This window comes from Lathyrus oleraceus, chromosome 5, assembly GCF_024323335.1.
Source record: "Lathyrus oleraceus cultivar Zhongwan6 chromosome 5, CAAS_Psat_ZW6_1.0, whole genome shotgun sequence".
NCBI classification, from domain to species: Eukaryota; Viridiplantae; Streptophyta; class Magnoliopsida; order Fabales; family Fabaceae; genus Lathyrus; species Lathyrus oleraceus.
Window position 1 is genome coordinate 124,762,159 of NC_066583.1, and position 24,329 is coordinate 124,786,487.

General features: G+C 33.7%; 2 protein-coding genes and 1 non-coding gene across 5 annotated transcripts; 1 reads left to right on the plus strand and 2 right to left on the minus strand.

Annotated features, from left to right (window-relative positions):
* Window positions 1–274: 274 nt before the first annotated feature.
* Window positions 275–2,262, minus strand: LOC127088237 (14-3-3-like protein B). Its single transcript, XM_051029150.1, has 4 exons — window positions 1,609–2,262; window positions 1,408–1,530; window positions 656–772; window positions 275–511 (listed from the first exon to the last, which is right to left on the minus strand). Exons 1-4 carry the CDS (start codon window positions 2,140–2,142, stop codon window positions 491–493), a joined length of 795 nt encoding a protein of 264 aa, XP_050885107.1. The 5' UTR covers window positions 2,143–2,262; the 3' UTR covers window positions 275–490.
* A 9,438-nt stretch (window positions 2,263–11,700) lies between these two features.
* LOC127090126 (small nucleolar RNA R71) lies at window positions 11,701–11,807 on the minus strand. The gene has a single exon (XR_007791657.1). It is a non-coding gene; the product is annotated as a small nucleolar RNA R71 (small nucleolar RNA).
* Window positions 11,808–15,100: 3,293 nt separating this feature from the next.
* Window positions 15,101–18,750, plus strand: LOC127088238 (pentatricopeptide repeat-containing protein At5g18475). Of its 3 annotated transcripts, none has more exons than XR_007790155.1 (4): window positions 15,101–15,203; window positions 15,646–17,671; window positions 18,083–18,143; window positions 18,307–18,750. XR_007790155.1 is itself a non-coding variant. In XM_051029151.1 (2 exons), the coding sequence occupies exon 2, from the start codon at window positions 15,681–15,683 to the stop codon at window positions 17,217–17,219; it is 1,539 nt and encodes a 512-aa protein (XP_050885108.1). In that variant the 5' UTR covers window positions 15,110–15,274; window positions 15,646–15,680; the 3' UTR covers window positions 17,220–17,801. The 3 variants fall into 3 exon arrangements, 1 of the variants encoding a protein (XP_050885108.1); XR_007790154.1 differs by having other exon boundaries at window positions 15,110–15,274; XM_051029151.1 differs by lacking the exons at window positions 18,083–18,143; window positions 18,307–18,750 and having other exon boundaries at window positions 15,110–15,274; window positions 15,646–17,801.
* The last annotated feature ends 5,579 nt before the right edge of the window (window positions 18,751–24,329 follow it).

The window sequence follows — 24,329 nt, forward strand, 5'->3', positions numbered from 1 at the left end:
GAGGATAGTTTAGTGGACATAGACTTTTTGGTGGTGGATTTTGTACCGGACTAGAATACTCGGGCGGAGTTAGCGACCGTCTTTTTCTCCGAGCTCACGCTCAGAGGGCTGTATATTGTGAACTTTGGACTCGGTCAAAGTTGGCAAACACTTTCGCGGTTGACACTAGTAGATCTACCTCTCTGACTCATGTTTTCCTTAAAAACATACTTGTCAAACAACTTCATTTTACCAAGTATGAGGAATAATCTTTAAAGAAACCATAGGAAAAAGATGATTGCAACAATATAATTTAATTTGATCTCCCATTAGGACAACAGATCCAAATCATACAAGACATAAAAAAACAAGACAGGTCCATATGACACTATACCACAGATTACCGGTAAATGTATAAACTAGGATGATTCTTAATCAACACATATAAATGACATTCATAGCCCACCTCCTTCAAGAGGGAAGAATACGACCCGTCAACCTATAAGGGAAATCAGGGCTCATCTAGCTGGTCCTGCAAGAAGTAAAATATAGCTTAACTCAGATTATGATCAATTTGCCGCAATATCAGGAAGAGAGGTCGATGATTATTAATCAAAATGCTTGGACAGATAAATGTTCCGAAAAGGGTAGGTTCTATATATTAGAGAAATTTTACCTGGACATCAGAAGTCCAAAGGGTGAGGTTGTCTCTCAAAAGTTGCATTATAAGTGTGCTGTCTTTGTAGGATTCTTCTCCCAACGTGTCCAGTTCAGCAATTGCTTCCTCAAAAGCCTATCAAAATAGGAAAAGAAAATTGATTCAGTAGGGTAGATTTTAGAATCAATAAGCTAGTATGTTCCTACTGCATACTCAGTACTATTACAAGCCAAACATGAACAGAAAATAAGAGAAAAACACAGAAGGAATAACATATGTCAATATTATTCATGAGCAAACCTTGACTACCACTAACTCTAACAGACAATTTTCAAAAGCTGTTAATTTTTTCCAACAATAATTTTACAATTAAGAAACTGCCAATATCCAAGTATTGGCAATTAGACTGCTATTAAGTTCATTGTTCATCCACATGAGCTAAAACGGGCACAAAAAGGAAAGAACTATGAACTATTTAAAGATCCAGAGTCTAAATCATTGGATGGAAAACATCAAATAGTTTATATTTGAAGTTCTCTAATTCAGACTTCAAAAGAAATCTCGAAATTGAATCGATAACCGACTAAAATTCTGACAACAGGGAATTTGTTCCCCTATTTTATCGATTCAGTATGGAAGTAAGACATACACATAGACAAACACCCAAGTCAAAAATATTGTAATCAAATTGACTTGAAAATTTCAATAATAAATACATTAAAAATTGAAGAAAGAATCCAGTTATTAGTATCATCACAGATATCACAAACCTGTTTGGCCATGGCACAAGCTTTGTCAGACTGGTTGAGAATTTCATAATAGAAAACCGAGAAATTGAGAGCCAAACCCAATCTTATAGGATGAGTAGATGGAAGATCAGCAGCAGCAATATCCTTCAAGACAAAACAACAACAATTAATTAATTAATTAATCTTCGAAACAGTAAAAAATTAACAAAAAAAAACACAAACCTGTGCAGCCTTGTAAGACAACATAGTATCCTCAGCCGCAGATTTTCTCTCATCCCCAATCTTAAACTCAGCCAAATACCTATGATAATCCCCTTTCATCTTATAATAAAAAACCTTAGACTCACTCGAAGAACCCGAAGGTATAAGATTCGAGTCCAGGAGCTCCAGAATACTGGCACAAACATTGGACAACTCCGATTCAACTTTAGATCTATAATCCTTAACAAGCACAACATGGTCGTCATTCTTTCTACCTTCTTCCTTCTGCTCAATCGACGAAACGATTCTCCACGCCGCACGTAGCGACCCTATCACGTTCTTGTAAGCGACGGATATTAGGTTCCTCTCTTCGACGCTAAGCTCTGAGGAAGGTGTGGACACTACCACTAGCTTCTGCATGAAGGATACCATCTCTTCGTAGCGCTCTGCTTGTTCTGCGAGTTTTGCGAGGTACACGTACTGTTCTCTGGTTAGGTTTTCTGGAACCGTGACATCCATTTTTCTGGTTAGGTTTTGTGGAACCGTGACACCCATTTTTCTGGTTCGGTTTTTTGTGTTGTGTGTGGTGTTTTTCTAAGGTGTGTGTGACTGTGTTTGAGACGATACCGATATGGATGAATGAATGAACAGAATCGAATAATGTAATATAAGTATAATATAATTTTATTATTTTAGTCATATTTAATAATATAAGTATTAGGATGTGTGGACAGACCAAAAATAAATAAAAGTTATGATGTGTGGGATTGAGCTGTCTTGTCCCTTTATCGTCTCATCTTTATGATCTGTGTTTTACATTTTTGAAATTTTTTAAATAAATAATATATTTTTTAAACTAAATTCTTAATTAGTACGGATCTTTATTTATAAATTAAAAAATAATTTTTACGTTTATTAAAATTAATAATTAAGTGTGTTTAATTTTTTAAAATTAATTTTTTTCTTAAAGCAAGATAAACAAATAACACAATTATTATTTATAAATAATTTTGAACTAAATAAATTAAATGTGTTTAGTTTTGTTAAATTTATTTATATTTAAGACAAAAAAAAATTTAAAAACTTTTGCATATAAATAAAATCAAAATGAGTAATACTATTTACTTAAGTGCAAAGAAAAAAAAATCATAATGATGCAACTTTATTTTGTGTGGGTGTGACTCACTCTATTATAACTAGTATTAGAACTTATCTTCTCAGTTATTAGAATTAGGCATGGCAACGGGCGGGTCGGGGACGATTTTTACCTCCCCCGAATCCTCAAATAAAACTCGTTCCCCATCCCAAATCCATACGGGAATGGAGAATCAAAACTCAAACCCGTCTCAAACAGGTTCGGGTTGGATTCGGGTATCCCCGTCCCCGCCACCATTCGTTTAGTGAAATTAATTTTTTTAATAGAAATAGTTATTTTTTCCAAAATAAAATTACATTACAAATAATAAAATAAAACCATCTAAAAAAATTCCATACATACATTTCAAATATTTTAAATAATAAATTAAAATTAAAATATCAAAATATTGGCCATATTTTTAATATTCTTAACTATCAAAAATAAATAATAATGTACATAATGAAATAAACGGGACGGGTTCGGGGGCGGGTTCAGGGTGGGTACTAGTATCCCCATTACCCGGCCGGTCCCCATATTTTAAAATCGGGGAAAACGCAAACCCGAACCCAAACCCAATCAAAGCGGATTTTCCCCGTCAACTTTGGGGCGGGTTCGAGTGGGTACCCGCGGGTTCGGGTTATGTTGCCATGCCTAATTAGAACTAGTAGACTCTTTGTGGTGGAAAGTGGATCCAGGTCCTTGGAGATAGATGTTGCGACTATTAGAACCGATATGTATTGTAAGCAAGGATTTTGGCAAAGTGTTAAGAACAAATTTTAAGTAGAAAGGTGTATTGTGTTGGTAGACAGTCACTCTAATTAAAAAGAGATAATTATGCTCTATAACACATTAATCATCACTCAATTCAATTAAACGGTTGTCTATACAACATGTTGAATCACGCGTGAATGATTTCAACCATTCTTGATATATAAAGGGAAAACGCATCATTTCATATATGAAAATACATTATCATTCTCACATTACTTTTCATTCTCTCACTTACTTGAACGTTGGATTGCTAAACTTACAAGTCTTTCTCATTGCATCGCGCATCAAAAGTATTGTTCCACCACATTAAGACTATATATCACCATCTCACCAAGCATTTTTTATTCCCTAGAGGAATAGTGATTCTGTTTGGGAATAAACTTCTAATTCCCGCTAATTTTGACCAGAAAAATTATTATTTCTCACTCAAAGATCCAGATCATTGATCTCCTTTTTTGAAGTTTCAATCCTCACCTACGACAAATCCATTATCAAACACATCGAGTATGGTGACATCAAAAGTCACTCGATTTGTTTCTTAATGACAAGTTGATGTTGCAGCCGCTGAAGTTATAAATCTTCACCTCTTCCTCCCATTTTCCTGTGTAATATGATCTAATTCTAGTAGAATCCCCATCTTGTTCCATGCAAAGCATTCATTTTCTTTAGATTTATACAATAACCTTGCTAGTGTGAACTATCACATTGACCTCTTTCACAACTTGTTGTACCTTGACAAGAAATGCACCCAAGTCTTCACCTATTGCAAGTAAATATCGGAGTGCATGGAGCCACCGACTTGTCGACGGCGTCTACAACCTAGTACACCAACAAAACTCATAATTCTTGGTCGATAGGATACTCAAAGTTAAAGGTGACCTACAATGCGTTCCACCAAGGGACAACATTGTACGGGAGGTATCCTATTGGGGCAACCAAGTTGTTACACTAAATTATGTTCTCATTGGCATAATTTCTCCATGGGGGAGGCCTTGAGATCACCATATCTCAACTGACGCCAATGACATAGGACTATTCATCCCAATTATGAAGGAATAAGTGGTAGTCACACTTCTTCCAAAGTTTGTCGCCCTTATCATTTACCAGTACACCAATTCTGGATAAGGGAAACAATGACACAAACACTCTATCCCTAGAGTGAAAGAAAAACCTGTTAAATATTTACATCCTCGACAGTAGAATCATGAGGTCTCTGGAGAAACCTCAAAAGCTACAAGGTTACAACACAATTGGAGATCCAAACAAATATGTTGAACATGTAGATAACATGTTAGATTACTACCATGCTTAAGAGTTCGTGATGTGCAAGCTTTTCGTTCTTACCCTTATGGGATCCACGATGATATGGTTCAAAACCCTTCCAGACGGGAGTATAAATTAATGGAAGGGTGTTTTTGACTCCTTCATTACCCAATTTATCTCCTGATCGACAACCCATAACAATGGTTGTACTCAGTGGAGTCACGCATAGAAAGAAAGAAACCTTGCATGAGTGCATTGATCGATTCATGAAAACGACAGTGGAAGCATGATACATGAATGACATATTAAAAGGTTGGATGTTCAAGAAGTGATTGAGGTTGGATTGCATGTTTTAGGAAAAGTTGAAGCTCGATGGGGCCTGTAACTTAAGTGATTTATTGAATAGGGCACATCCTATATCAATTACAAAGAAGAACTCCTAATTGGAGAGGGGGAGAGGGATGGAGGAGCAGGGAACTCCATATACGATAAGGTGTTAGAAAGAGACAATAGTTATCGCAAAAAAAATGGGGACTGCGAACCCGATCCAAGTTCTCCTCCTACACTCCTTTGAACACTTTAAGGGAAAATAATATGGAGAGAGTATGCCAAATTTGAGTTTAAAGAAGCCGAGATCAAGAAACTTTACCCGGTAAAAGAATCATCTAGGACAAATAAGTCCAAATATTTTTGTTTTCACAAAAGTCACTACCATAATACTAATGTGTGGATCCATCTTAAGGATACAATAGAAGAAGTAATTAAAAAGGGAGAATTATCGAGAATACACGGGAAGGTGGTCGGAAAGTTCATTAGGATTTTAAGAGAGAGAGAGAGGGGGGGAGAGAGATAGTATGGTCGAGAATAATTTCCAAGGAAGAAACAATCTTCTCGCTGGGAGAAATCGTCCCCTAATAAAGCTATTGAGGTTGTGACTAAAGCCAGGAAAAAAGACATTAGTAGAAAAGAAAAGGAAGATAGGAAAGGAAATCGTCAATACATTGCATCCATTATTCATGGTCTTCCAAGAGCAAAGAACTCATCTAATGAAACCATAAAGAGGATAATCATTGAGTTGATGGATGTAAGAAAATAAGTGAGAATGACTTAGATTAGGGAGAAGAAAGATATATCCTCGAATTCTGAGATAGTGAAAAACTAAGCGGGATTTCGAACATGGTCTTTCCCATGGTCATAATGGATATCGTAGCCAATTTTGATGTGTATATGATCCTTATAGATGGCGTAGCTACTGTGACATCATGTAGACATAACTTTTTGAAAGGTTAGGATCGAAAAAGAATAAGTTGTGGCCCTATAAGATATCCGACCTATAAGCTTTCAATAGAATTGTAACTCGTCCATGGGGATATATTGAGTTGATGGTCACCTTGAGATAAGGGAGAGATATTAGGATGGTTGACATATATTTTTTGGTAATTCCCCATAGAAGCATGTATAGTTGTATTTTGGGTAGGACTTTTGCATCAACATTAGACGCAATAGCCTCCCCTGTCCATCTCAAACGAAAGCATCACAATGATTACGATGAGTCAGTAATAATATGTGCCAACCTATCTCGGGCACAAAGAATACATAAAGGTTTACAAAGCGATCAAAACGAGGACAAAGAAAATATGATGGAGACTAATGTAGAGGCCCTCATCATATTATTAAGAGATATGGCAGTTAAGCCCTCAATATGTAAAATGAATAATTCTAACCTAATTGCAGTATGGGAAGACTCGTGATGAACGCTGAAGCTAATTACCGCACAAACTACCAATTCTCATATCGGCTAATAAGCAGCGATTACATTACTTGGTTAAATTTCCTATTATGACATGTAAAATGCTCTTGTTACCAGGATGTGATTCATTTATTCCAAAATGAATAAACTTTAATAATTTTTTTCATCCTGATCATAAAGGATAGCCACAGGGTCGTGGAACTGTCAACTCCTTAAGCACAATACTAAAGCAATAAAAACCCCATGGATAATGAATCATAGGTGTTATTGCAGGCACCACTGGAGCACAACTATAGCAATAAAAAACCTGTTGAAAAAGCACACAGATAAATATGAGGAACCACAAAGTGACAAATAAGGGCTCACATCTCTCTCTTTGTGTGTGTGTGTGTATGTAGCTATCAACTCTAGATTGTGGATGGTGAGTCCATCCAACATCGCCCTCAAACCAATTCTAAACTCGGGGGAACAGAAGAGGAGTAAAACCTTGGTCATACATGTTCCTCATAGACGTCCAATAAAACTTCAGGACGACCTCACATAACAATCTATCTCCCAGAAAAACAAACTTGAGACTTAATGCAACATTGTAACAGGTAAACATAATGGTAAGAAACAAAATTAATATATACTCTTCCAAACATAAACCTTGAATTTCACTCATTCATCAAAGGTACACCGAAGAGGAACACTCCAAAAAAAATAACAAATGACTACACATCTAGATCATCCATAATATAGACCGGCTCCCCATTCACCATTTATTGATCATGACAAACTTACTCTCGCAAAATATGCATGATAGGATAAAAATACCCCACTTGTTGTAATGCATTCTCAAAAGAAACATGCAAATAGAGAAATCATCTTCAACTGACTTTGCATACTCCTTTGATAAAGCGAGGTTTTAAAGACGCGTCTACAGAAAGTTGTTCTTGGTCTTCTTTCATACTTCTCATATCTCTTTCAAAGATGCTTCTTGATCCTCTATTGTATTACGAGAATAACCCAGTGCCTTGTTTACCTTAGCAAAAGCGGCCTCAGCCTTGGTCAGTGTTATCTCTACAGGGGATATAACTTTATCCATTTTCTTCACCTCATGTGCAAGTGACTGTAGCTTCTCATGAGATATGTTAGGGTACCCAAAAGCTTCTACACTGGCCCATATTCCCAAAAGCAATATAGATGCCCCTTGGAGCTCTTCCAGGTACCAGTCCCGCTCGATTGTGATAGCACTGACGCATTCTTGAATCGCTTCTTTTTCTTTTTGAAGTCAAACTGAGAAAAAGACTTCATCCCTCTTATAGAAGCCAAATGCCAATATGGATAACACCTAACGGGTATGATAAGCTAAATTTTCTATATCCTTTGGTGAGTAGCTTCAACCTTGCTCGAAAAATATGTATAATCCTCTTCATAGATATAAGTTTGAAACTCCCCGACCATCTGCGGACCTAAACAATAAATCGAATGGGTAATGCAATTGGTGTCGATGCATATCCCTCATCGTGAAGCTCTGAAATAATAGTTGTATTCCCTCAGCCACATGTGGGGACTAGAACAAAGCATCTTCTATTATGACCCAGTCAGAAGAAAGCCCTATAGTTTGATCTCTTATGGTGAAGAGGATGTTAGTAGTGCTTGCTAGCAGAGGGACGACCTGATGGGTCATCTTCACTTATTGCATTATTTTGTAACATCTGATCTTATCTTCACACCAAAGATAGACATGTCAAAACAAAAACCACCATACAAATGTGTACTTGCTAAAATTAAAATATGTGACAACACCTGGTTATTAAGGATTGTTATGGGCTTTTAGGGTTTGTTATAGGGCTTGGAGTTGTTGAACAGGTGACTCCAAGCACAAGAGGGGGATGGGTGTATTGTGGTATTCAAAATTCGTGATTAATTTAAAATTTTAATTACTTAAGAGGAAAATTGTGTTTGTATTAAAAAAATTAGAGAGAAAAAGCAGCGGAAAATAAATAAAGTAATTGAATAAATAAATGAGATAGAGTTAGAGAGATGGAACCAGAGAGTTATCCATATTCGGTCTAAAGTTGGCCTAGTCCTGTCCCAAAGAGATCTTCTTGAGATTTCACTATAATATTGAGCTTTTACAGGTTTGGCCAATGAACCCTTGAAACAATCAAATCGTAATATTTCACACTGGCTTATCCCCCCACCAAAAAAGAGTTTTTCCATGGGATGAACTCACAAACTTAATAGATATTTGACAGACTGATCTCAATAACCAAATAAAACTTTTTCAGGCAGAGTTCTATAACCAAACAGAGATTTTATAAGTGATTGATCTCAAGAATCAAAATAAATTCTTCAAGAGTATTTCACCCTTGAAAATGATAATAGTGACACGACACCAGTACAACTCTTTCCTCAGAAGTAGTTTTCACTCACAAGGTACTAAGATAACTTTGGTGAAAGAAAATATTTAAAGAGAGAAAAGTGAGAGATAAATTGTAAAGAATTAGGAAAATAACAAGTTCTAGTGTGAAATAACGTGAGGAGAAGTCTCCTTTATATATGAGAAAATGTAAATCAAAATATAAAAAATCCATGTATGAAAAAGAAAAGTGATTTAGCCTTATTTTTCCTCTCCTTATATTGGTAAACCCCTATGACATATCTAGGGTGAAACCCTTCTATATGGGATGTGTCCCTCTTGTATGAGGTGAGTCCTTCGTGTATAACACGAGTCCCTTATGTATGAGGAGAGTTGGGATATACCTCTAGGTGTCAATTAGGTGAATCACATGACAGTTAGCTGAAGGAAATAAAATGTCAGTCGGCTGAAAGAAGACAAATGTCAATTTGTTAAGGCAAATCAAATGTCAGTTGAGGAAAATGTGTGTTGTATTGGGTACAATTGATGGTTATTTTTCTTGGGAAGCCAAATTTGGCCTTGCTCCTTATGAATATCTTTGACATGGGGAATCTTTCCCTTTTATTATAAATGTTAAGGTGCCATGTGGGTGGCATGATAATCACGAAACACATCACGTTTCTAAATCGACGCACATGACATTTTAACTTATTTTGTCTCCTTTTTAGTTATGTTATGTTGGTATATTGTGTTTGTTTCATGTATTTTCCAAGTAGGAGCATCCGTGCAAGAAATCAGGATGAAAATGACAAAAAAACAAAGAAAAGATCAAGATTTGTACTCATGATGTTCACCATGGCACTTGCCATGATGTGGCAGCCATGACGCCACCTAGCATAAAAGAAAAGTCAAAGGGACAGGTTTCTAAAATCATGTTGTTTGCCATGAGGCCATGGCGTTCACCGTGAACCTTAAGCCCATGTTCTGCACAATTTGACCTTATGGCGTTCTCCATGGAGTCCGCCATGGGATTTAAGGCCTGAAAAATAACAACTTAGTTTTTTTTCCACTTCAGCATATACTTCTACCTCTCCTCCAACACGAATTCCAGACGTTTTCTACCAGTTTTAGCTATATAAATAGGCCTAGGTTTTAGTTTTTCAGTATCCAAGTTTTTCTATAGTAATTGTAAGCAGAAAATTCACTTTTGTAAAGAAGTTGTTTCTCACACTAAGGAACTGCTGCACTTTAACATCAGATTTTATAGAGCTTTTGTACTCACTTGAATCATTTGTGATATAATCTTGCCAGACTAATTTTTCTGGAATTCAATTTTAAAATTTCATTTTTTCCAATTTTAATTGCAAGTTCAAATTTATTTACCAGTTTTTCATTTTTGTTTTCATTCTAAATCGTTATTATATATATTGCTACTACTACTTCATATTCTTATATAATTGTTTGTCATATTGTTTCATTCCACACCCGCGCGCACACACACACGTGCGCGCACACATACACACACACACACACGCACACACACACACACACACACACACATATATATATATATATATATATATATATATATATATATATATATATATATATATATATATATATATATATATATATATATATATATATATATATATATATATATATATATATATATATATATGATAACCACAAAACATATCACATTTCTAACTCGATGTACATGACATTTTATTTCCTTTTTATGGTGTTATGCTGGTATATTATGTATGTTTCAGGTATTTTCCAAGAAGGAGCATCCGTGTGAGAAATCGAGACGAAAATGAGAAAGAATGGAGAAAAAGAGTAAGTTCTGCACTCGTGGCATTTGCCATGATGTGACAGTCATGACACCACTTTAACACAAAGGAAAAGTCAAAAGAGCTGAAACTTAGCACTCATGGCATTCTCCATGAGGCCATGGCATTCTCCATGAACTTCAAGCCCCACGTTCTACCCAGATTGCACTCATGGCATTCACCATGAGGCCATGGCATATGCCATGGGCTGAGGCAAAAAAATAGCAACTGATAAACCAAGTCTTCTCCCACTTCAACTGATAATTCTCCCATGCCTCCTACACGATTTCAGACGCTTTTCATCAGTTTCCAGCTCTATAAATAGGCCTATGTCTTAGTTCTTCATTATCCAAGTTTTAGAGCATTAATTTTAGGCAGAAATTCTACCATTGGAAAAGTAATTGTTTTTCACATTGAGGAACTGCTGCATCTTAGCATATGAGTTTAGGAGTTTTCTGTGTGTACTTGGATCGATCATACAACAATCTTGCCTGATTCAATTTCAATTTCAGAGTTCTATTTTATTTCCATATTTTATTTGCAGGTTCCAATTTATTTGCAAGTTTTTATTTTCTATTTTAGTTTTGAGTTGTTATTATTTCTGTTGTTATTATTTTTATTATTGTTCAATGCACTACTTTATTTTAATATATATATATATATATATATATATATATATATATATATATATATATATATATATATATATATATATATATATATATATGCTTTGAATTGAAACTTTCTCTGCTACAAATCGTGCAACATAACCAATTCTCAGAAAATTCCATCGAAGACCCAAATCTTCATTTGTTAGTGTTTGTATAGTATGCAGACACATTAAAGAGCAGTGGAGTCAATCCAAAAGCAATTCAGTTATGTTTATTTCCTTTTTCCCTAAGAGATAGAGCCAGAGTTTGGCTACATTCTCTACTTGCAAACTTCATTAGTACTTAGAACGAACTAAAGAAGGCATTTTTAGCCAGATAGCCCTCCGAGCAAAATCGCAATACTAAGAAATCATATACCTACGTTTAGACAGACATAAGGAGAATCAATTTTCGAAGCATGTGAATGATATAAGGACATGACGTGACTATGTCCTTATCACGGTGTAAAGAAATGGATCATCACCCATACATTATATAATGGTCTACTTTACAACACAAGAATGACCATATACGTTGCACTCTCTCAAGGGGGATTCCATTGACCACTATCACTCTCCCATTCATCACTCCCACTCTTCCAACTTCTGAATCACCCTCATAATCCCACTCTCATCAATTGATCAGAATCTTCAATCTTCAACCTTCACTCTTCAATCCCTCGGTCATTCTCAAATTTCATAAACACAAGGCAATAGAAAACAACAGAAGCCACGAGAATGAGGAGAATAAGAATTGAACTCAAAAGTACGAAATGAGCTTATAGACAAGAACTCACCGGAGTTTCACCGTCGTCTGCATCTTCTTCGGTAATGTAAGTTTTTTCTTTCACCTTCTTACTTCAATTTTGTTACCGAGATGTTAGTTAGAGTGTGGGGAATCAAAGTCCAACATCTTGGGATTTGATTCCCTAAGGTGATGATTTACTTTAACTTTTCATGCCTAGGGTTCTTGAGACAATCAACTTTGGTTTAGGCTTTAGGTTCAGTAATTGGTAAATTGTTGTTAGATTCTAATAGAGGAGAAATAAGCAAGGAAGATGATATGTAGTTTGCCTAACTTTGATCATGTATAACTTTAGACCTAGTTTCTAATATGCATTCTTGTTGCATCTATCTCATTTGCATTGTGTAGTTGAATGTGCTTTATTTACCATTACCACTTGATTGTTTTAGGCATGTTATTATTGTAAGCTATACCTTTCTCATTTCATGGATTGGTTTGTAATATCCTCCCCCATTATGGGTAAAGTGTCCCCCATTCCTATGAACATGTAATAGTTTAGGATTTAATTTCCTCTATTGCTTTCCTTTACATGTTAACTAACAAGATAAAAACGGAATGATAAAAAGAATTTTTCTAAAGAATAAAAACACATTTGATCCAACGTCAAGTGCTTTTTCCAAATAAAATCCATTCTAAAAGCAACGCGAGTGCTTGATCCAACACCAAATATCCCATCTATTCCACTTCATTCTCACACTTCTATCTCGATCTCTATCCCATTTTCTCACCTTTCACAAATAAATTTCAAACACTTGATCCAACATCAAATGTCTTTTCAAAATATTTTCACAATAAACTGGAAGAAAAAGATGGGGTGTATGTACTTGTGCACAACATTCTCAAGTAATTGGATTATCGGTCGTACCTATCTTGTGGCCCAATACTTGACTTCTATTCATTATACTTAACAATTAAACGAGTCTAATCTGGTGCTCTGAGAGTGAAAAAAAGTGGTTAGGATGCCACTGTCCTCTCAACTCCTGAGTATTCTGATTGTTGGTCGTACTTAGCCAGTGGTTAAATACTTGTCTCCCTCTAAGTACCAATGGTTAAACTCGCCAAACAATTTCATAAACAAAAACTCTTTGGATGAAAAAGAGGGATTAGGATGCGACTGTCCTCTCAACTCCTATGTGAGTTGACCTAGAGGCTGCCTTAAGGGAAATGGAAAATATCATAGGGGCTCATGCTAAGTTTGAATTCCTAAAAAAGGTATATACATATGAGATCCTTAGAGTAGATCAAGCTAGAAGTGATGACGTGTAGGTAGGGATGCATAAAGCGTATGATATGCGAGCATACCTATTATATTTAATTGACACTGCCATTTTTGTGGACAAGAGTGCCACTTATATGGATCTCGTTTACTTATGGTACTTCGAGGACTTTGAGAGGATCCATGAGTACAACTGGGGGAATGCTTGTTTGGTTTACTTGTACTCTAAGATATTTAAGGGTTGTAGCTGGAAGATGAAGCATGTGACAGGACACATCACACTTTTGACGATAATATATATTGGTCTTTTAGTATTTGTGTGTCATTTCCATTGCATTTTTGCAACACTTTACTGATGATTCGTGTGTTCCAACACTTTTCAGACTTGGATCCTCCAGCACTTCCCGTGCATCTCAGTCTGATCGTGTATACCAACCTATACTGAGGATATGTCGCATGCTTATGCATTTTCCACGCTCAAAAGGAACCTAGCGATAAAGTAGTTTCGAGTTTATCTTGACCATTTGATAACTGAGGATATGCACTTTAACAACCATGTCGATCACCGTGAGACACAATCATTTAATGACATAATGTTATACTCAGGATGATTGACTTGCGGTTCACGTCTGACATTTCTTCATCTGCCTGAACGCGTCATGAGGCAGTTCGGCTACACTCAAACTATTTCTAAACACCCTGATGTCTATGCTCCTTCTACTATGACATGTAGAGATATGGATTCCATGTTTGATAATTATCTTAGTCATCTGGTACCGGAGGAGGAACAAAGTACTATATCTAAGAGCGATTGGAGCTATGTCGATGGGTACATTAAATGGTTCTTCAGGATGTCATATTCGTATATGGTGCAAGCTGCTCCAGAAGATCCACCGAGGCCAACTCATCAAGAAATACTAGAGGATAAGCACACACGATTAGATCATGCTCATGATGTCATGCGTAGATATCGTCGCATTGTGGAGATTGCGCATGTAGACATTGATAGAGGTATCTTTACTGTTGGTTATAAGGTGAGGGAGGTCGTAGATGCCATTATGACAGATGTGCTGGAGACAACGTTGGAGGATGGGGGGAGAGGAGCCCAATGAGCTCTAGTCCGACATACACAGTAGTTGATAGTATTTGTACTTTGGATTTATCATCAATTGTATTTTATTTCGACTTATTTTTACTTTATTGTGTATTTTTACTTCATTGTATATCAGCTAATGACTTATTTTGACCATCTGAATTTATATATGTTATTTTTTGCATATCGATTGTATGGTTTAATGCTCATCACATAACATGAGCCTTAACATTTCTAAATCATCATTTTCATATGAGTAACCATAAAACTAACTTGACTTGCACTGTTCTGATACGTTACAGAGATGCATCTTCGTAAATCCTAAACAGTGATGCATCTCCGAATAAATAAATGTTAAAATGAGCCTTTTAGAGAGGGGCAGGTGCACAAGGTGTATTTTGAAATATTTCGGAGATGAATCTCTAGAACAATTAACATTTTGACTTAAGACAAAGTGTCTATGGAGATGCATCTTTAAAATCTAAGAAACATTTTAGATTTTTCTTAGAATGTTTTTCTCCCCAATATGATGAATAAGAAATTCTTTTTTTTTTTGGTTAAGCATACCTTTTTTCACACCTGGCCCATTAAGCTATTTGGGCCATTTTATTGAAGCTTTGGTGAATACAAATTCTATTAAAAGTGAAAACGATGCGTTTCGAACCACATAGAGAGACTGAAACAAATCCTTCCTTGTTGCAGCTAGATATTATTACAGATTTCACTGTCCGCATGCATCTCAGTCTCAGGTAAAAGCGCCTCCAAATTCTATTATTCTCCCGTTGATTGCACCTACGAATGAGAACATATAAGAGCTAAGGTTTCATTTTTTCCCTACTCTGTTCATGCCCAGCATTGCTACGTTTTCTACTCTTTTGTTATGTGCATATAAGATGTTTGTAAAATGTTCTCTGTGGATTATCCTAATTAAGGAAAACTGTGCATTTTGGAAATTGTTCTATTGTTATGTTTCGATTAAATTAGCTGTTGGAGTAATATATGAAAGTAGCCTTTGATGCTATGTTTTGATTTGAATTAGAGTATTTCTTGGTGAACTTTAGCATTTGAACCGAATAATAAAAAGACCATTTTTGCTTGTAATAGGAAATTTTGATCATGAGTATATACTGGTTGTGTTCTAATTCATTGCTCACGATTAGTTAATTAATGATTAATGTTGCAAAATGGCAGGGTTTTGGGTATAATCAACCACTGAGTTGGATTTCATGAAAATCTCAGCAATTCACTGCTGCAGGCACAGACAACGTAGCTGTGCGACTTCATCTTCTTCGCTACCATGGATATCTCCTCTTAACTTTACAAAACCTGCAGAACCTAAACTAGACCCACCTCCTGAAATCAGAGGCTCTGAAACGAGGAAGAAGAACAAATATATCACTCATGACGTTGCTATAAATTTGATCAAACGAGAGAAAGATCCGCAACATGCCTTGAAAATATTTAACATGATATCCGAACAAAAGGGGTTTTATCACAACAATGCTACCTATGCATCCATTCTTCAAAAGCTTGCTCAGTTTAAGAAGTTTCAAGCTGTTGAACGGGTTTTGCATCAAATGACCTATGAAACTTGTAAATTTCACGAGGGTATATTTATCAACCTTATGAAGCATTACTCAAAATGTTCTTTTCATGAAAAAGTGCTTGATACTTTTTTCTCTATTCAGACAATTGTTCGTGAAAAGCCCTCTCCCAAAGCTATCAGCTCTTGTCTCAATCTCTTGGTTGATTCCAACCGGGTTGATTTGGCGCGGCAGTTACTCTTGCATGCCAAGAGGAGTTTAATTTATAAGCCAAATGTTTGCATTTTCAATATCTTGGTGAAGTACCATTGCAAAAAGGGGGATCTTGAGTCTGCTTTTGAAGTTGTTAAAGAAATGAGGAACTCCAAGTATTCTTATCCTAACATTATTACCTACTCAACCCTGATGGACGGTCTCTGTCGAAACGGAAGACTCAAAGAAGCTTTTGATCTTTTTGAGGAAATGCTTTCGAAGGATCAGATTGTGCCTGATCCCCTTACTTACAATGTTTTGATTAATGGGTTTTGCCGTGGAGGGAAACCTGATCGTGCTAGAAATGTTATTGAGTTTATGAAAAATAATGGATGCTGTCCTAATGTATTCAATTACTCAGCCCTAGTTGATGGATTATGTAAAGCGGGAAAACCGGAAGATGCAAAAGGGGTTTTGGCTGAGATGAAGAACTCTGGTTTGAAACCTGATACGGTTACCTACACTTCTTTGATCAATTTTTTCTGTAGGAATGGGCAAATTGATGAGGCTATAGAGTTGCTTAAAGAAATGAAGGAAAATGAATGCGAGGCTGATACTGTTACATTCAATGTGATACTCGGAGGCTTGTGCAGAGAAGGTAGATTTGACGAGGCTTTGGATATGATTGAGAAACTCCCACACCAAGGTGTCTATTTGAATAAAGGTAGTTACAGGATTGTACTAAACTCGTTAACTCAAAAATGTGAGTTGAGGAAGGCAAATAAATTATTAGGATTAATGCTAAGTAGAGGGTTTGTACCCCATTATGCTACCTCAAATGAATTATTGGTTCGTCTTTGTAAGGACGGGATGGCTGATGATGCTGCTACAGCTCTATTTGACTTGGTGGATATGGGGTTCCAGCCACAACTTGATTCTTGGGAACTTCTAATCGAATTAATCTGCAGAGACAGAAAATTATTGTACGTTTTTGAGCTAATTGATGAATTGGTAACTGCAAATTCCTGATGTCTGCATTGTGGAATGATGTTTTATTTCTCAAGCAATTTCGGTTTGGAATCCGTCACTTGATGCAAAGGATGATACAAAAGTGAATTCAGATAAACAACAATGGGCAGGCAATAGACATTCTCTACCAACAATTCCAATAAAAGAATTTGATTTGATAAAGCCCTTTAGTTATCTTACTTATATTTAAGGGAGAGGAAAATACATCACAAATTCTACTCCAAGCTCCCATATGCATTAGAAAATCAGAGAAGCTTTGATATAACATTACAAGAAGTTTAGAATGCTTTAGTTGCAGCTCCAAGAATAGCATGGTTTTCATATATCCTGCAAAGAAAGTCAGATACGGGTGATAAATAAAATTGAGACCATTAGCCCGAAAAACCAAAAAACCAAGAAAAGCGTGGAAGTGATTCAGAATGTCTTTCGCTTGTTATATGAGAACGCACAAGGTATTCAATATCTGTCACATGAGATTGTTAAATGTATGTAACATGCAGCAATGATATCTTATTTTATTAGTTTTATCAGTTTGTATGTAACTGATTAATTTCTAAGAAAGTTGTATTAGTATTTTTAGTCCTTTTCTGTTTTGGAACTCTTGTACATATACATAGCTTCTGCTTTCATCAGTGATATTGAGAGAAATTTTCTTTTTCTTCAAACAATAATACTCCTCTTTAACGACCCTCTTTAGCTCTCTTTCCACTTTCTTTTCTATAAATGATTTCTATCATATTTCTTCCACTTTCTCTCATCCTCACACACAAATTTACCTCCAAACCTTAGCCTCCTTCTCGACTCTTTTCTCTTCTGAATAATTATAAAAATCCTCATTGATCTTTGTTAATCCTTAATGACAGAGATTATTGAAGGTCAACGTTTATCATTGGAGTCCCTATTTTGACATTATTGTTCATCTTGGTAAGTTTCTTTTGTTATTTTAAATGCCACTTTCAGTAATATTTTTACTTGTGTCCATAGGGGGAGAAAGAAAATGTTAGAATCTATATGACCCATGTGTTATGTTTCACCATCATATATGAGGGTGTGACGAGCCTAATCACTTGTGGAAATTTGTATTCAGCTTAATGGTGGAGATCTACTTGTAAGATCACAATGTATATAGAGGAAGAATTTTATAAGTCACTTGGAGAAGCATCTAATTATTGGAAGCTACCACACTACCACAGAACCCTGTATTTTGATGTGTAACATGAATAAACCTCACCAGGGTGAGTGTGCTCGCCTTCCAAGTGAACATAGTATCATTTTTCTCACCAAGTGCTTCAGAATAGATGGTACCAAATGTGTTCAAATGTGTCTTGTGAACATTTATTTGTCTCACATTGCATTGCGTTATATCCTGTGAATACTCTGCATGTCAAATGTTTCAGGGAAGATACAAGTGTCACATGTATATGAGTGTCTTGTGTTTTATGCATCATGATGTGCATTCACATTGCAACAACAATATCAATCAAACTTTATCCCATTAAATAAAGTCGGCTACATGAATCAATTTTTATCATGATATTCTATCAATGATCATGCTTCTATCCAAATTGTTAATCTCAAAATCTTTTTTAATAATTTCTCTTATACTTTTTTTAGATCTTAATTTATCTTTATTTATTTGACATGTATATGATATACTCTCCTTCCACCATCTTTTTTATAACAGGTTATACATCAACTCTCTTTAATATTGTCATTTTTAATCATATTCTATCTAGTCATAGTACACATCAAACACAACATTCTCGTCTCTGCCATATTTACTTTGTTAATTCTTAATCATCCAATATTATGTCCCGTATAATATTGTAGGTCTTACCGCAGTCTCACAATTTTCCCTTTAGCTTGAGCGGTACATTTGTGTCACATAAAATCTTATTGCTTCATCTGATACTGCTCCATTACGCGTCATAGTAGATATGCCGTTTCTATGGTCGATCTCCCATGCATAAAACTAAATTGATTGTCAATGATTTGAGTCTCTTTTCTTAATCTCCGTTCAATCACTATTTCTAATAACTTCATGGTATAACTCATAAGTTTAACCCCCTATAATTTTCACAATTTTGTATATCTCCTTTGTTTTTATAGATTCGAACTAAACTGCTTCTTCTTCATTCACCCGACATTTGGTTAGACACCAGGACTTCATTAAAGAGTTTGATGAACCATTCAATACCTCTTTCTCCACAAAATTTTCATACTTCAATATGTATGTTGTCTAACACAACCGCTTTATTGTTATTCATTCTTTTCAACACTTCTTTTAACTATTATTTTTTAATCTGAGTGTAGTAACTATAGTTTTAATCATTTTCTCTAATGTCAAGTTTGTTAGAGTCTGGTAAAATATAATATTCTTTATTAAATAAGTTATAGAAATATGGCTTTCATCTTTCCTTTATATTTATTTTTCTAAACACATTTTATTTGATTCAATTCTATTGTCTTTCTTTCTTTGCAAATCTATATATAAAATTTTCTCCTTTATTAGTTTCTAAAGATTTGTATAATTTGTCAAAAACTTGGATTAATCCATGCTTCACCCATTGTCTTTTTGGTTTCGTTCTTATACTTTTTTTAAAAAGTTTTTTCCTTTTTACATCTAGACCATTTTTTAAAATAATCTATTTTTTCTCTATGATTAAATATGTATGTGATCTTCTTAAATATCTCAAATTTCGTTTTTAGTCTCTCAAAATATTTTCTTTAAAAAATGGTACTCATAAAATTTTTCATTTACATTTTTGGCCCCTCCTGCAACTCAACGACGATTTTTACAACTTAGCGACATAATTAGCGACGATCTTAACGGTGATTTATCATTTAGTGACTGAATTGACGACGATTTTAGCGACAATTTTAATGTTAGAGACCAAAAGTTGGATAAAATTTTTTAGGAGGACAATTTTTTTAAAGAAATACTTTGAGAGACTAAAAACGAAATTTGAGATATTTAAGAGAATCACAAATATATTTAACCCTTTACTCTAACCTTACTAAAAAACTTTCATTCCACCACCATGATTCTTTACCTTTAAATTCAAACCTCTTGATTCTTCAATATCTATTTTAACTACTTTTTAATCACGTATGCCATCTTATTTTACATATTATTTGTACTTTCCAAATTCTCTCTCCAAAATCTTATACTAAAAACTTATTTATTTTTCATCCTTCAAATGCCCGCGGCACTCCACATTGTGATTGAATCATTAATGGACATTACTCACATATCTCTTCCGCGGTTAAAATATTATAAATGCTTAACGTGTTGATATGTATTGAATGTTTTACTTTCTATTATCGAGGTTACGTGAATACTTCCGAATGTTTTGCTAAGGTATTTTTACACCTTTCACGATTTTAACTACTCGCCTTGTATGCGTGTGTTTGAGAAAAATACAAAATTCAGTTTATTGGAGTTTTATTGATTTGAAATAATATTTTGAGCATCTAAGAATCTTGTACTCTTGGATTTAATAGTGACTCTTACCGATCATCATTAAGATATCTCTTCTTTATATGTTCATGGCTCTAAAGATAACAGTTGGCATGATAATTGGTTACCATTTCAACATTGTTATCAGACTGTCTAAGAAACCTATTGATTCTGATATTGAAAGACTTTATGACCTTATCTCTAAGAATAAGACTTGGAACCAATACATCATTGATAATACTTTTCTCTATTTTGAACCTAACCAAATTCTTAACCTATCCCTATCGTCTACTTCAAATGAAGATTCTTATAGTCGGGCCATGGATAAATCTAGTTGTTACACTTTTAAATCATGATACCACTCTATTAAAGATTGAAACAAACACAAAGACCCTGAAATTTTAAATTCTAACAACGATAGTCATATTTGGAAAAGTTTACGACAGAAAATGTCCCTCTTAAACAAATCCACTTTTTAATGTAAAAAATTATAAATTAATTTGTTCTTTTATAAGTGTAATTTTTTAATTTTTTATACGTATTAAGACAACTAATAATTGTTATTATTTTTTAAATAATGATACTCTTTTTTTCTACAATATCCTTAATTTTTTAATAATTTATTTAATTTTTTCTCTATAATAAATGATTAGGTGTAATTTTGACAATCCTACAATTAACTCTACATTGAATTTTGAAATAACATTTAAAAAGAAACAATTTTTTTTCTAAAAAATGACACTTATAAAGAAAAAGAGGGAGTATTAAAGAGTTAAAAAATAAAAAGAATGATTACATGTGGATATATAAGACAAACGAACGAATTACAATTTATTAACAATCTACTCCCTCCGTTCCTTTTTAAATGTATTTTTTTTAAAAAGATTGTTCATTTTTAATTGTCACTTACAAAATTTAAGGTAGTATTGAATAGACTTTTGTCAAAATTACCCATAAGTAATTATTATAGAGAGAAAAAGTAAAATGAATGTCATAAATGATTAATGTCATAAATGAATTATAGATTTTTAAAATAAAAGTCAAATATATTTCAATATCCAACTTCTAGAATTAACTGACGGTGTAAAATCCTTTTACACTATCCTAATATTTCAATTAAATCCTAATTTAAGAAACTTTTTTATTAAAAATTAAAAATATAATTTAAGGAACTTTAGTGAAGTAGTTGAAACAAACTTAAAATTTTTTTCCAGAACATTTACTTATATATATCTTCGATTCCCATTGAAGACAATTTATAATATCAAATTATTATAAATTATTTTTCAATTTTTTGCACCAACATACATTTTTATAAGTTTTTTCATATTATTTTATTTTATCTAATTTAAAAAATATATTTATTTATGAATCTTGTGTAATATTTAATTAAATTGAAGAATTATAAAATTTGTTAGATTAATTTTTTAAAATTTTTTAAATTAAAAATGTAAGCTTTTTTGAGTTAGTGATTTATTGACTCACCAACTTTTCAAAAAAATTTCCAAAATAACCATGTTTCCCCAAAAATATAAGAGGAGGCGCCAGATGCATTGGGCCTCAATACAGCTGGCGCCTGCATGGCATGTGTGTTTTGAAAATAAAATTTATTTCTGCAGCAAACAAGAATCGAACACAGAACCTTTGAATCAATAGTTAAAAGACATTACCACTGCAACACAGACCCTTCATGTTAATTTGTTTCATTATATATTTAATGAGCCATTGTTCAATTGTATTTTTTAAATTGTATTAAAATAAAACACAAAATAATTTTATTAATAAAACACAAACTACATTATATATTAATAATGTATTTTGAATACATTATAAAATAGGAGTAACATATTTTGGCGCCTGCAGGCAACAATTATTTTGTATTAATATAAAAAATATATTGTTCTTTTTTCATTTTATTAAATTTTATCTCTATTCTTTAATTTTTAAAATATTATATATTAATATATTATTTTATATTTAATGAGCCATTGTTCAATTGTTTCATCATATATTTTGTGTTTTATATTATATATTAACATGTATTAATATTTCAATTGTATTTATAATAAATATTATGAAGTTTTATTTGAATTTTTGTGTAAAAATTAATATAAAAACTTCATAATATTTTAAATATAATTGAAAAATACAATTGAAAAATTATATTATTTTAAATATAATATATTTTTAAATATTATATTACTTTTTATAAATAATATAATATATTAATACATGTTAAGTTATATAAAATAATACTTAAATATTTAATATATATATATATATAGTTATATATATATATATATATATATATATATATATTATATTATATATATATATATATATATATATATATATATATATATATATATATATATATATATATATATATATATAGTTTTATATATAGTTTTATATAGTTTTATATATAGTTTTATATATATATATATATATATATATATATAGTTTTATAAATATATATATAGTTTTATATAGTTTTATATAGTTTTATATATATATATATATAGTTTGTGTTTTATTAATAAAATTATTTTGTGTTTTATTTTAATACAATTTAAAAAATACAATTGAACAATACTCATTAAATATATGATGAAACAAATTAACGTGAAGGATCTGTGGTGCAATTGTAATGTCTTTTACTATTGATCCAAAGGTTGTGTGTTCGATTTTTGTTTGTTGCAAAAATAAATTTTATTTTCAAAACACACATGCCATGCAGGCGCCAGCTGGATTGGCGCCTTCTCACACATGCCATGCAGGCGCCAGCTGTATTGGCGCCTCCCTTTGGAGGGCCATGCAGGCGCCACAAGCATTGGCGCCTCTTCATAAGGCCCAATGCATGTGCGCCAATGCATCTGGCGCCTCCTCTTATATTTTTGGGAAAACATGGTTATTTTGGAAATTTTTTTGAAAAGTTGGTTATTTTCGTATTATTTTCAAAACACACATGCCATGCAGGCGCCAGCTGGATTGGCGCCTTCTCACACATGCCATGCAGGCGCCAGCTGTATTGGCGCCTCCCTTTGGAGGGCCATGCAGGCGCCACAAGCATTGGCGCCTCTTCATAAGGCCCAATGCATGTGCGCCAATGCATCTGGCGCCTCCTCTTATATTTTTGGGAAAACATGGTTATTTTGGAAATTTTTTTGAAAAGTTGGTTATTTTCGTATTATTTTCAAAACACACATGCCATGCAGGCGCCAGCTGGATTGGCGCCTTCTCACACATGCCATGCAGGCGCCAGCTGTATTGGCGCCTTCTCACACATGCCATGCAGGCGCCAGCTGTATTGGCGCCTCCCTTTGGAGGGCCATGCAGGCGCCACAAGCATTGGCGCCTCTTCATAAGGCCCAATGCATGTGCGCCAATGCATCTGGCGCCTCCTCTTATATTTTTGGGGAAACATGGTTATTTTGGAAATTTTTTTGAAAAGTTGGTTATTTTCGTATTATTTTTGAAAAACATGGTTATTTAAAAAAAAAAATCATTTTTATAAGTAGGAATCGAAATCAATATTTTCACACGTAAACATTATACATCAAACACTTGCACTAAATTTATAAAAAAATTATATTTTATTATTTTTTCACTTTATTACATTAGTTCATCTATATATCAAATAAAATATT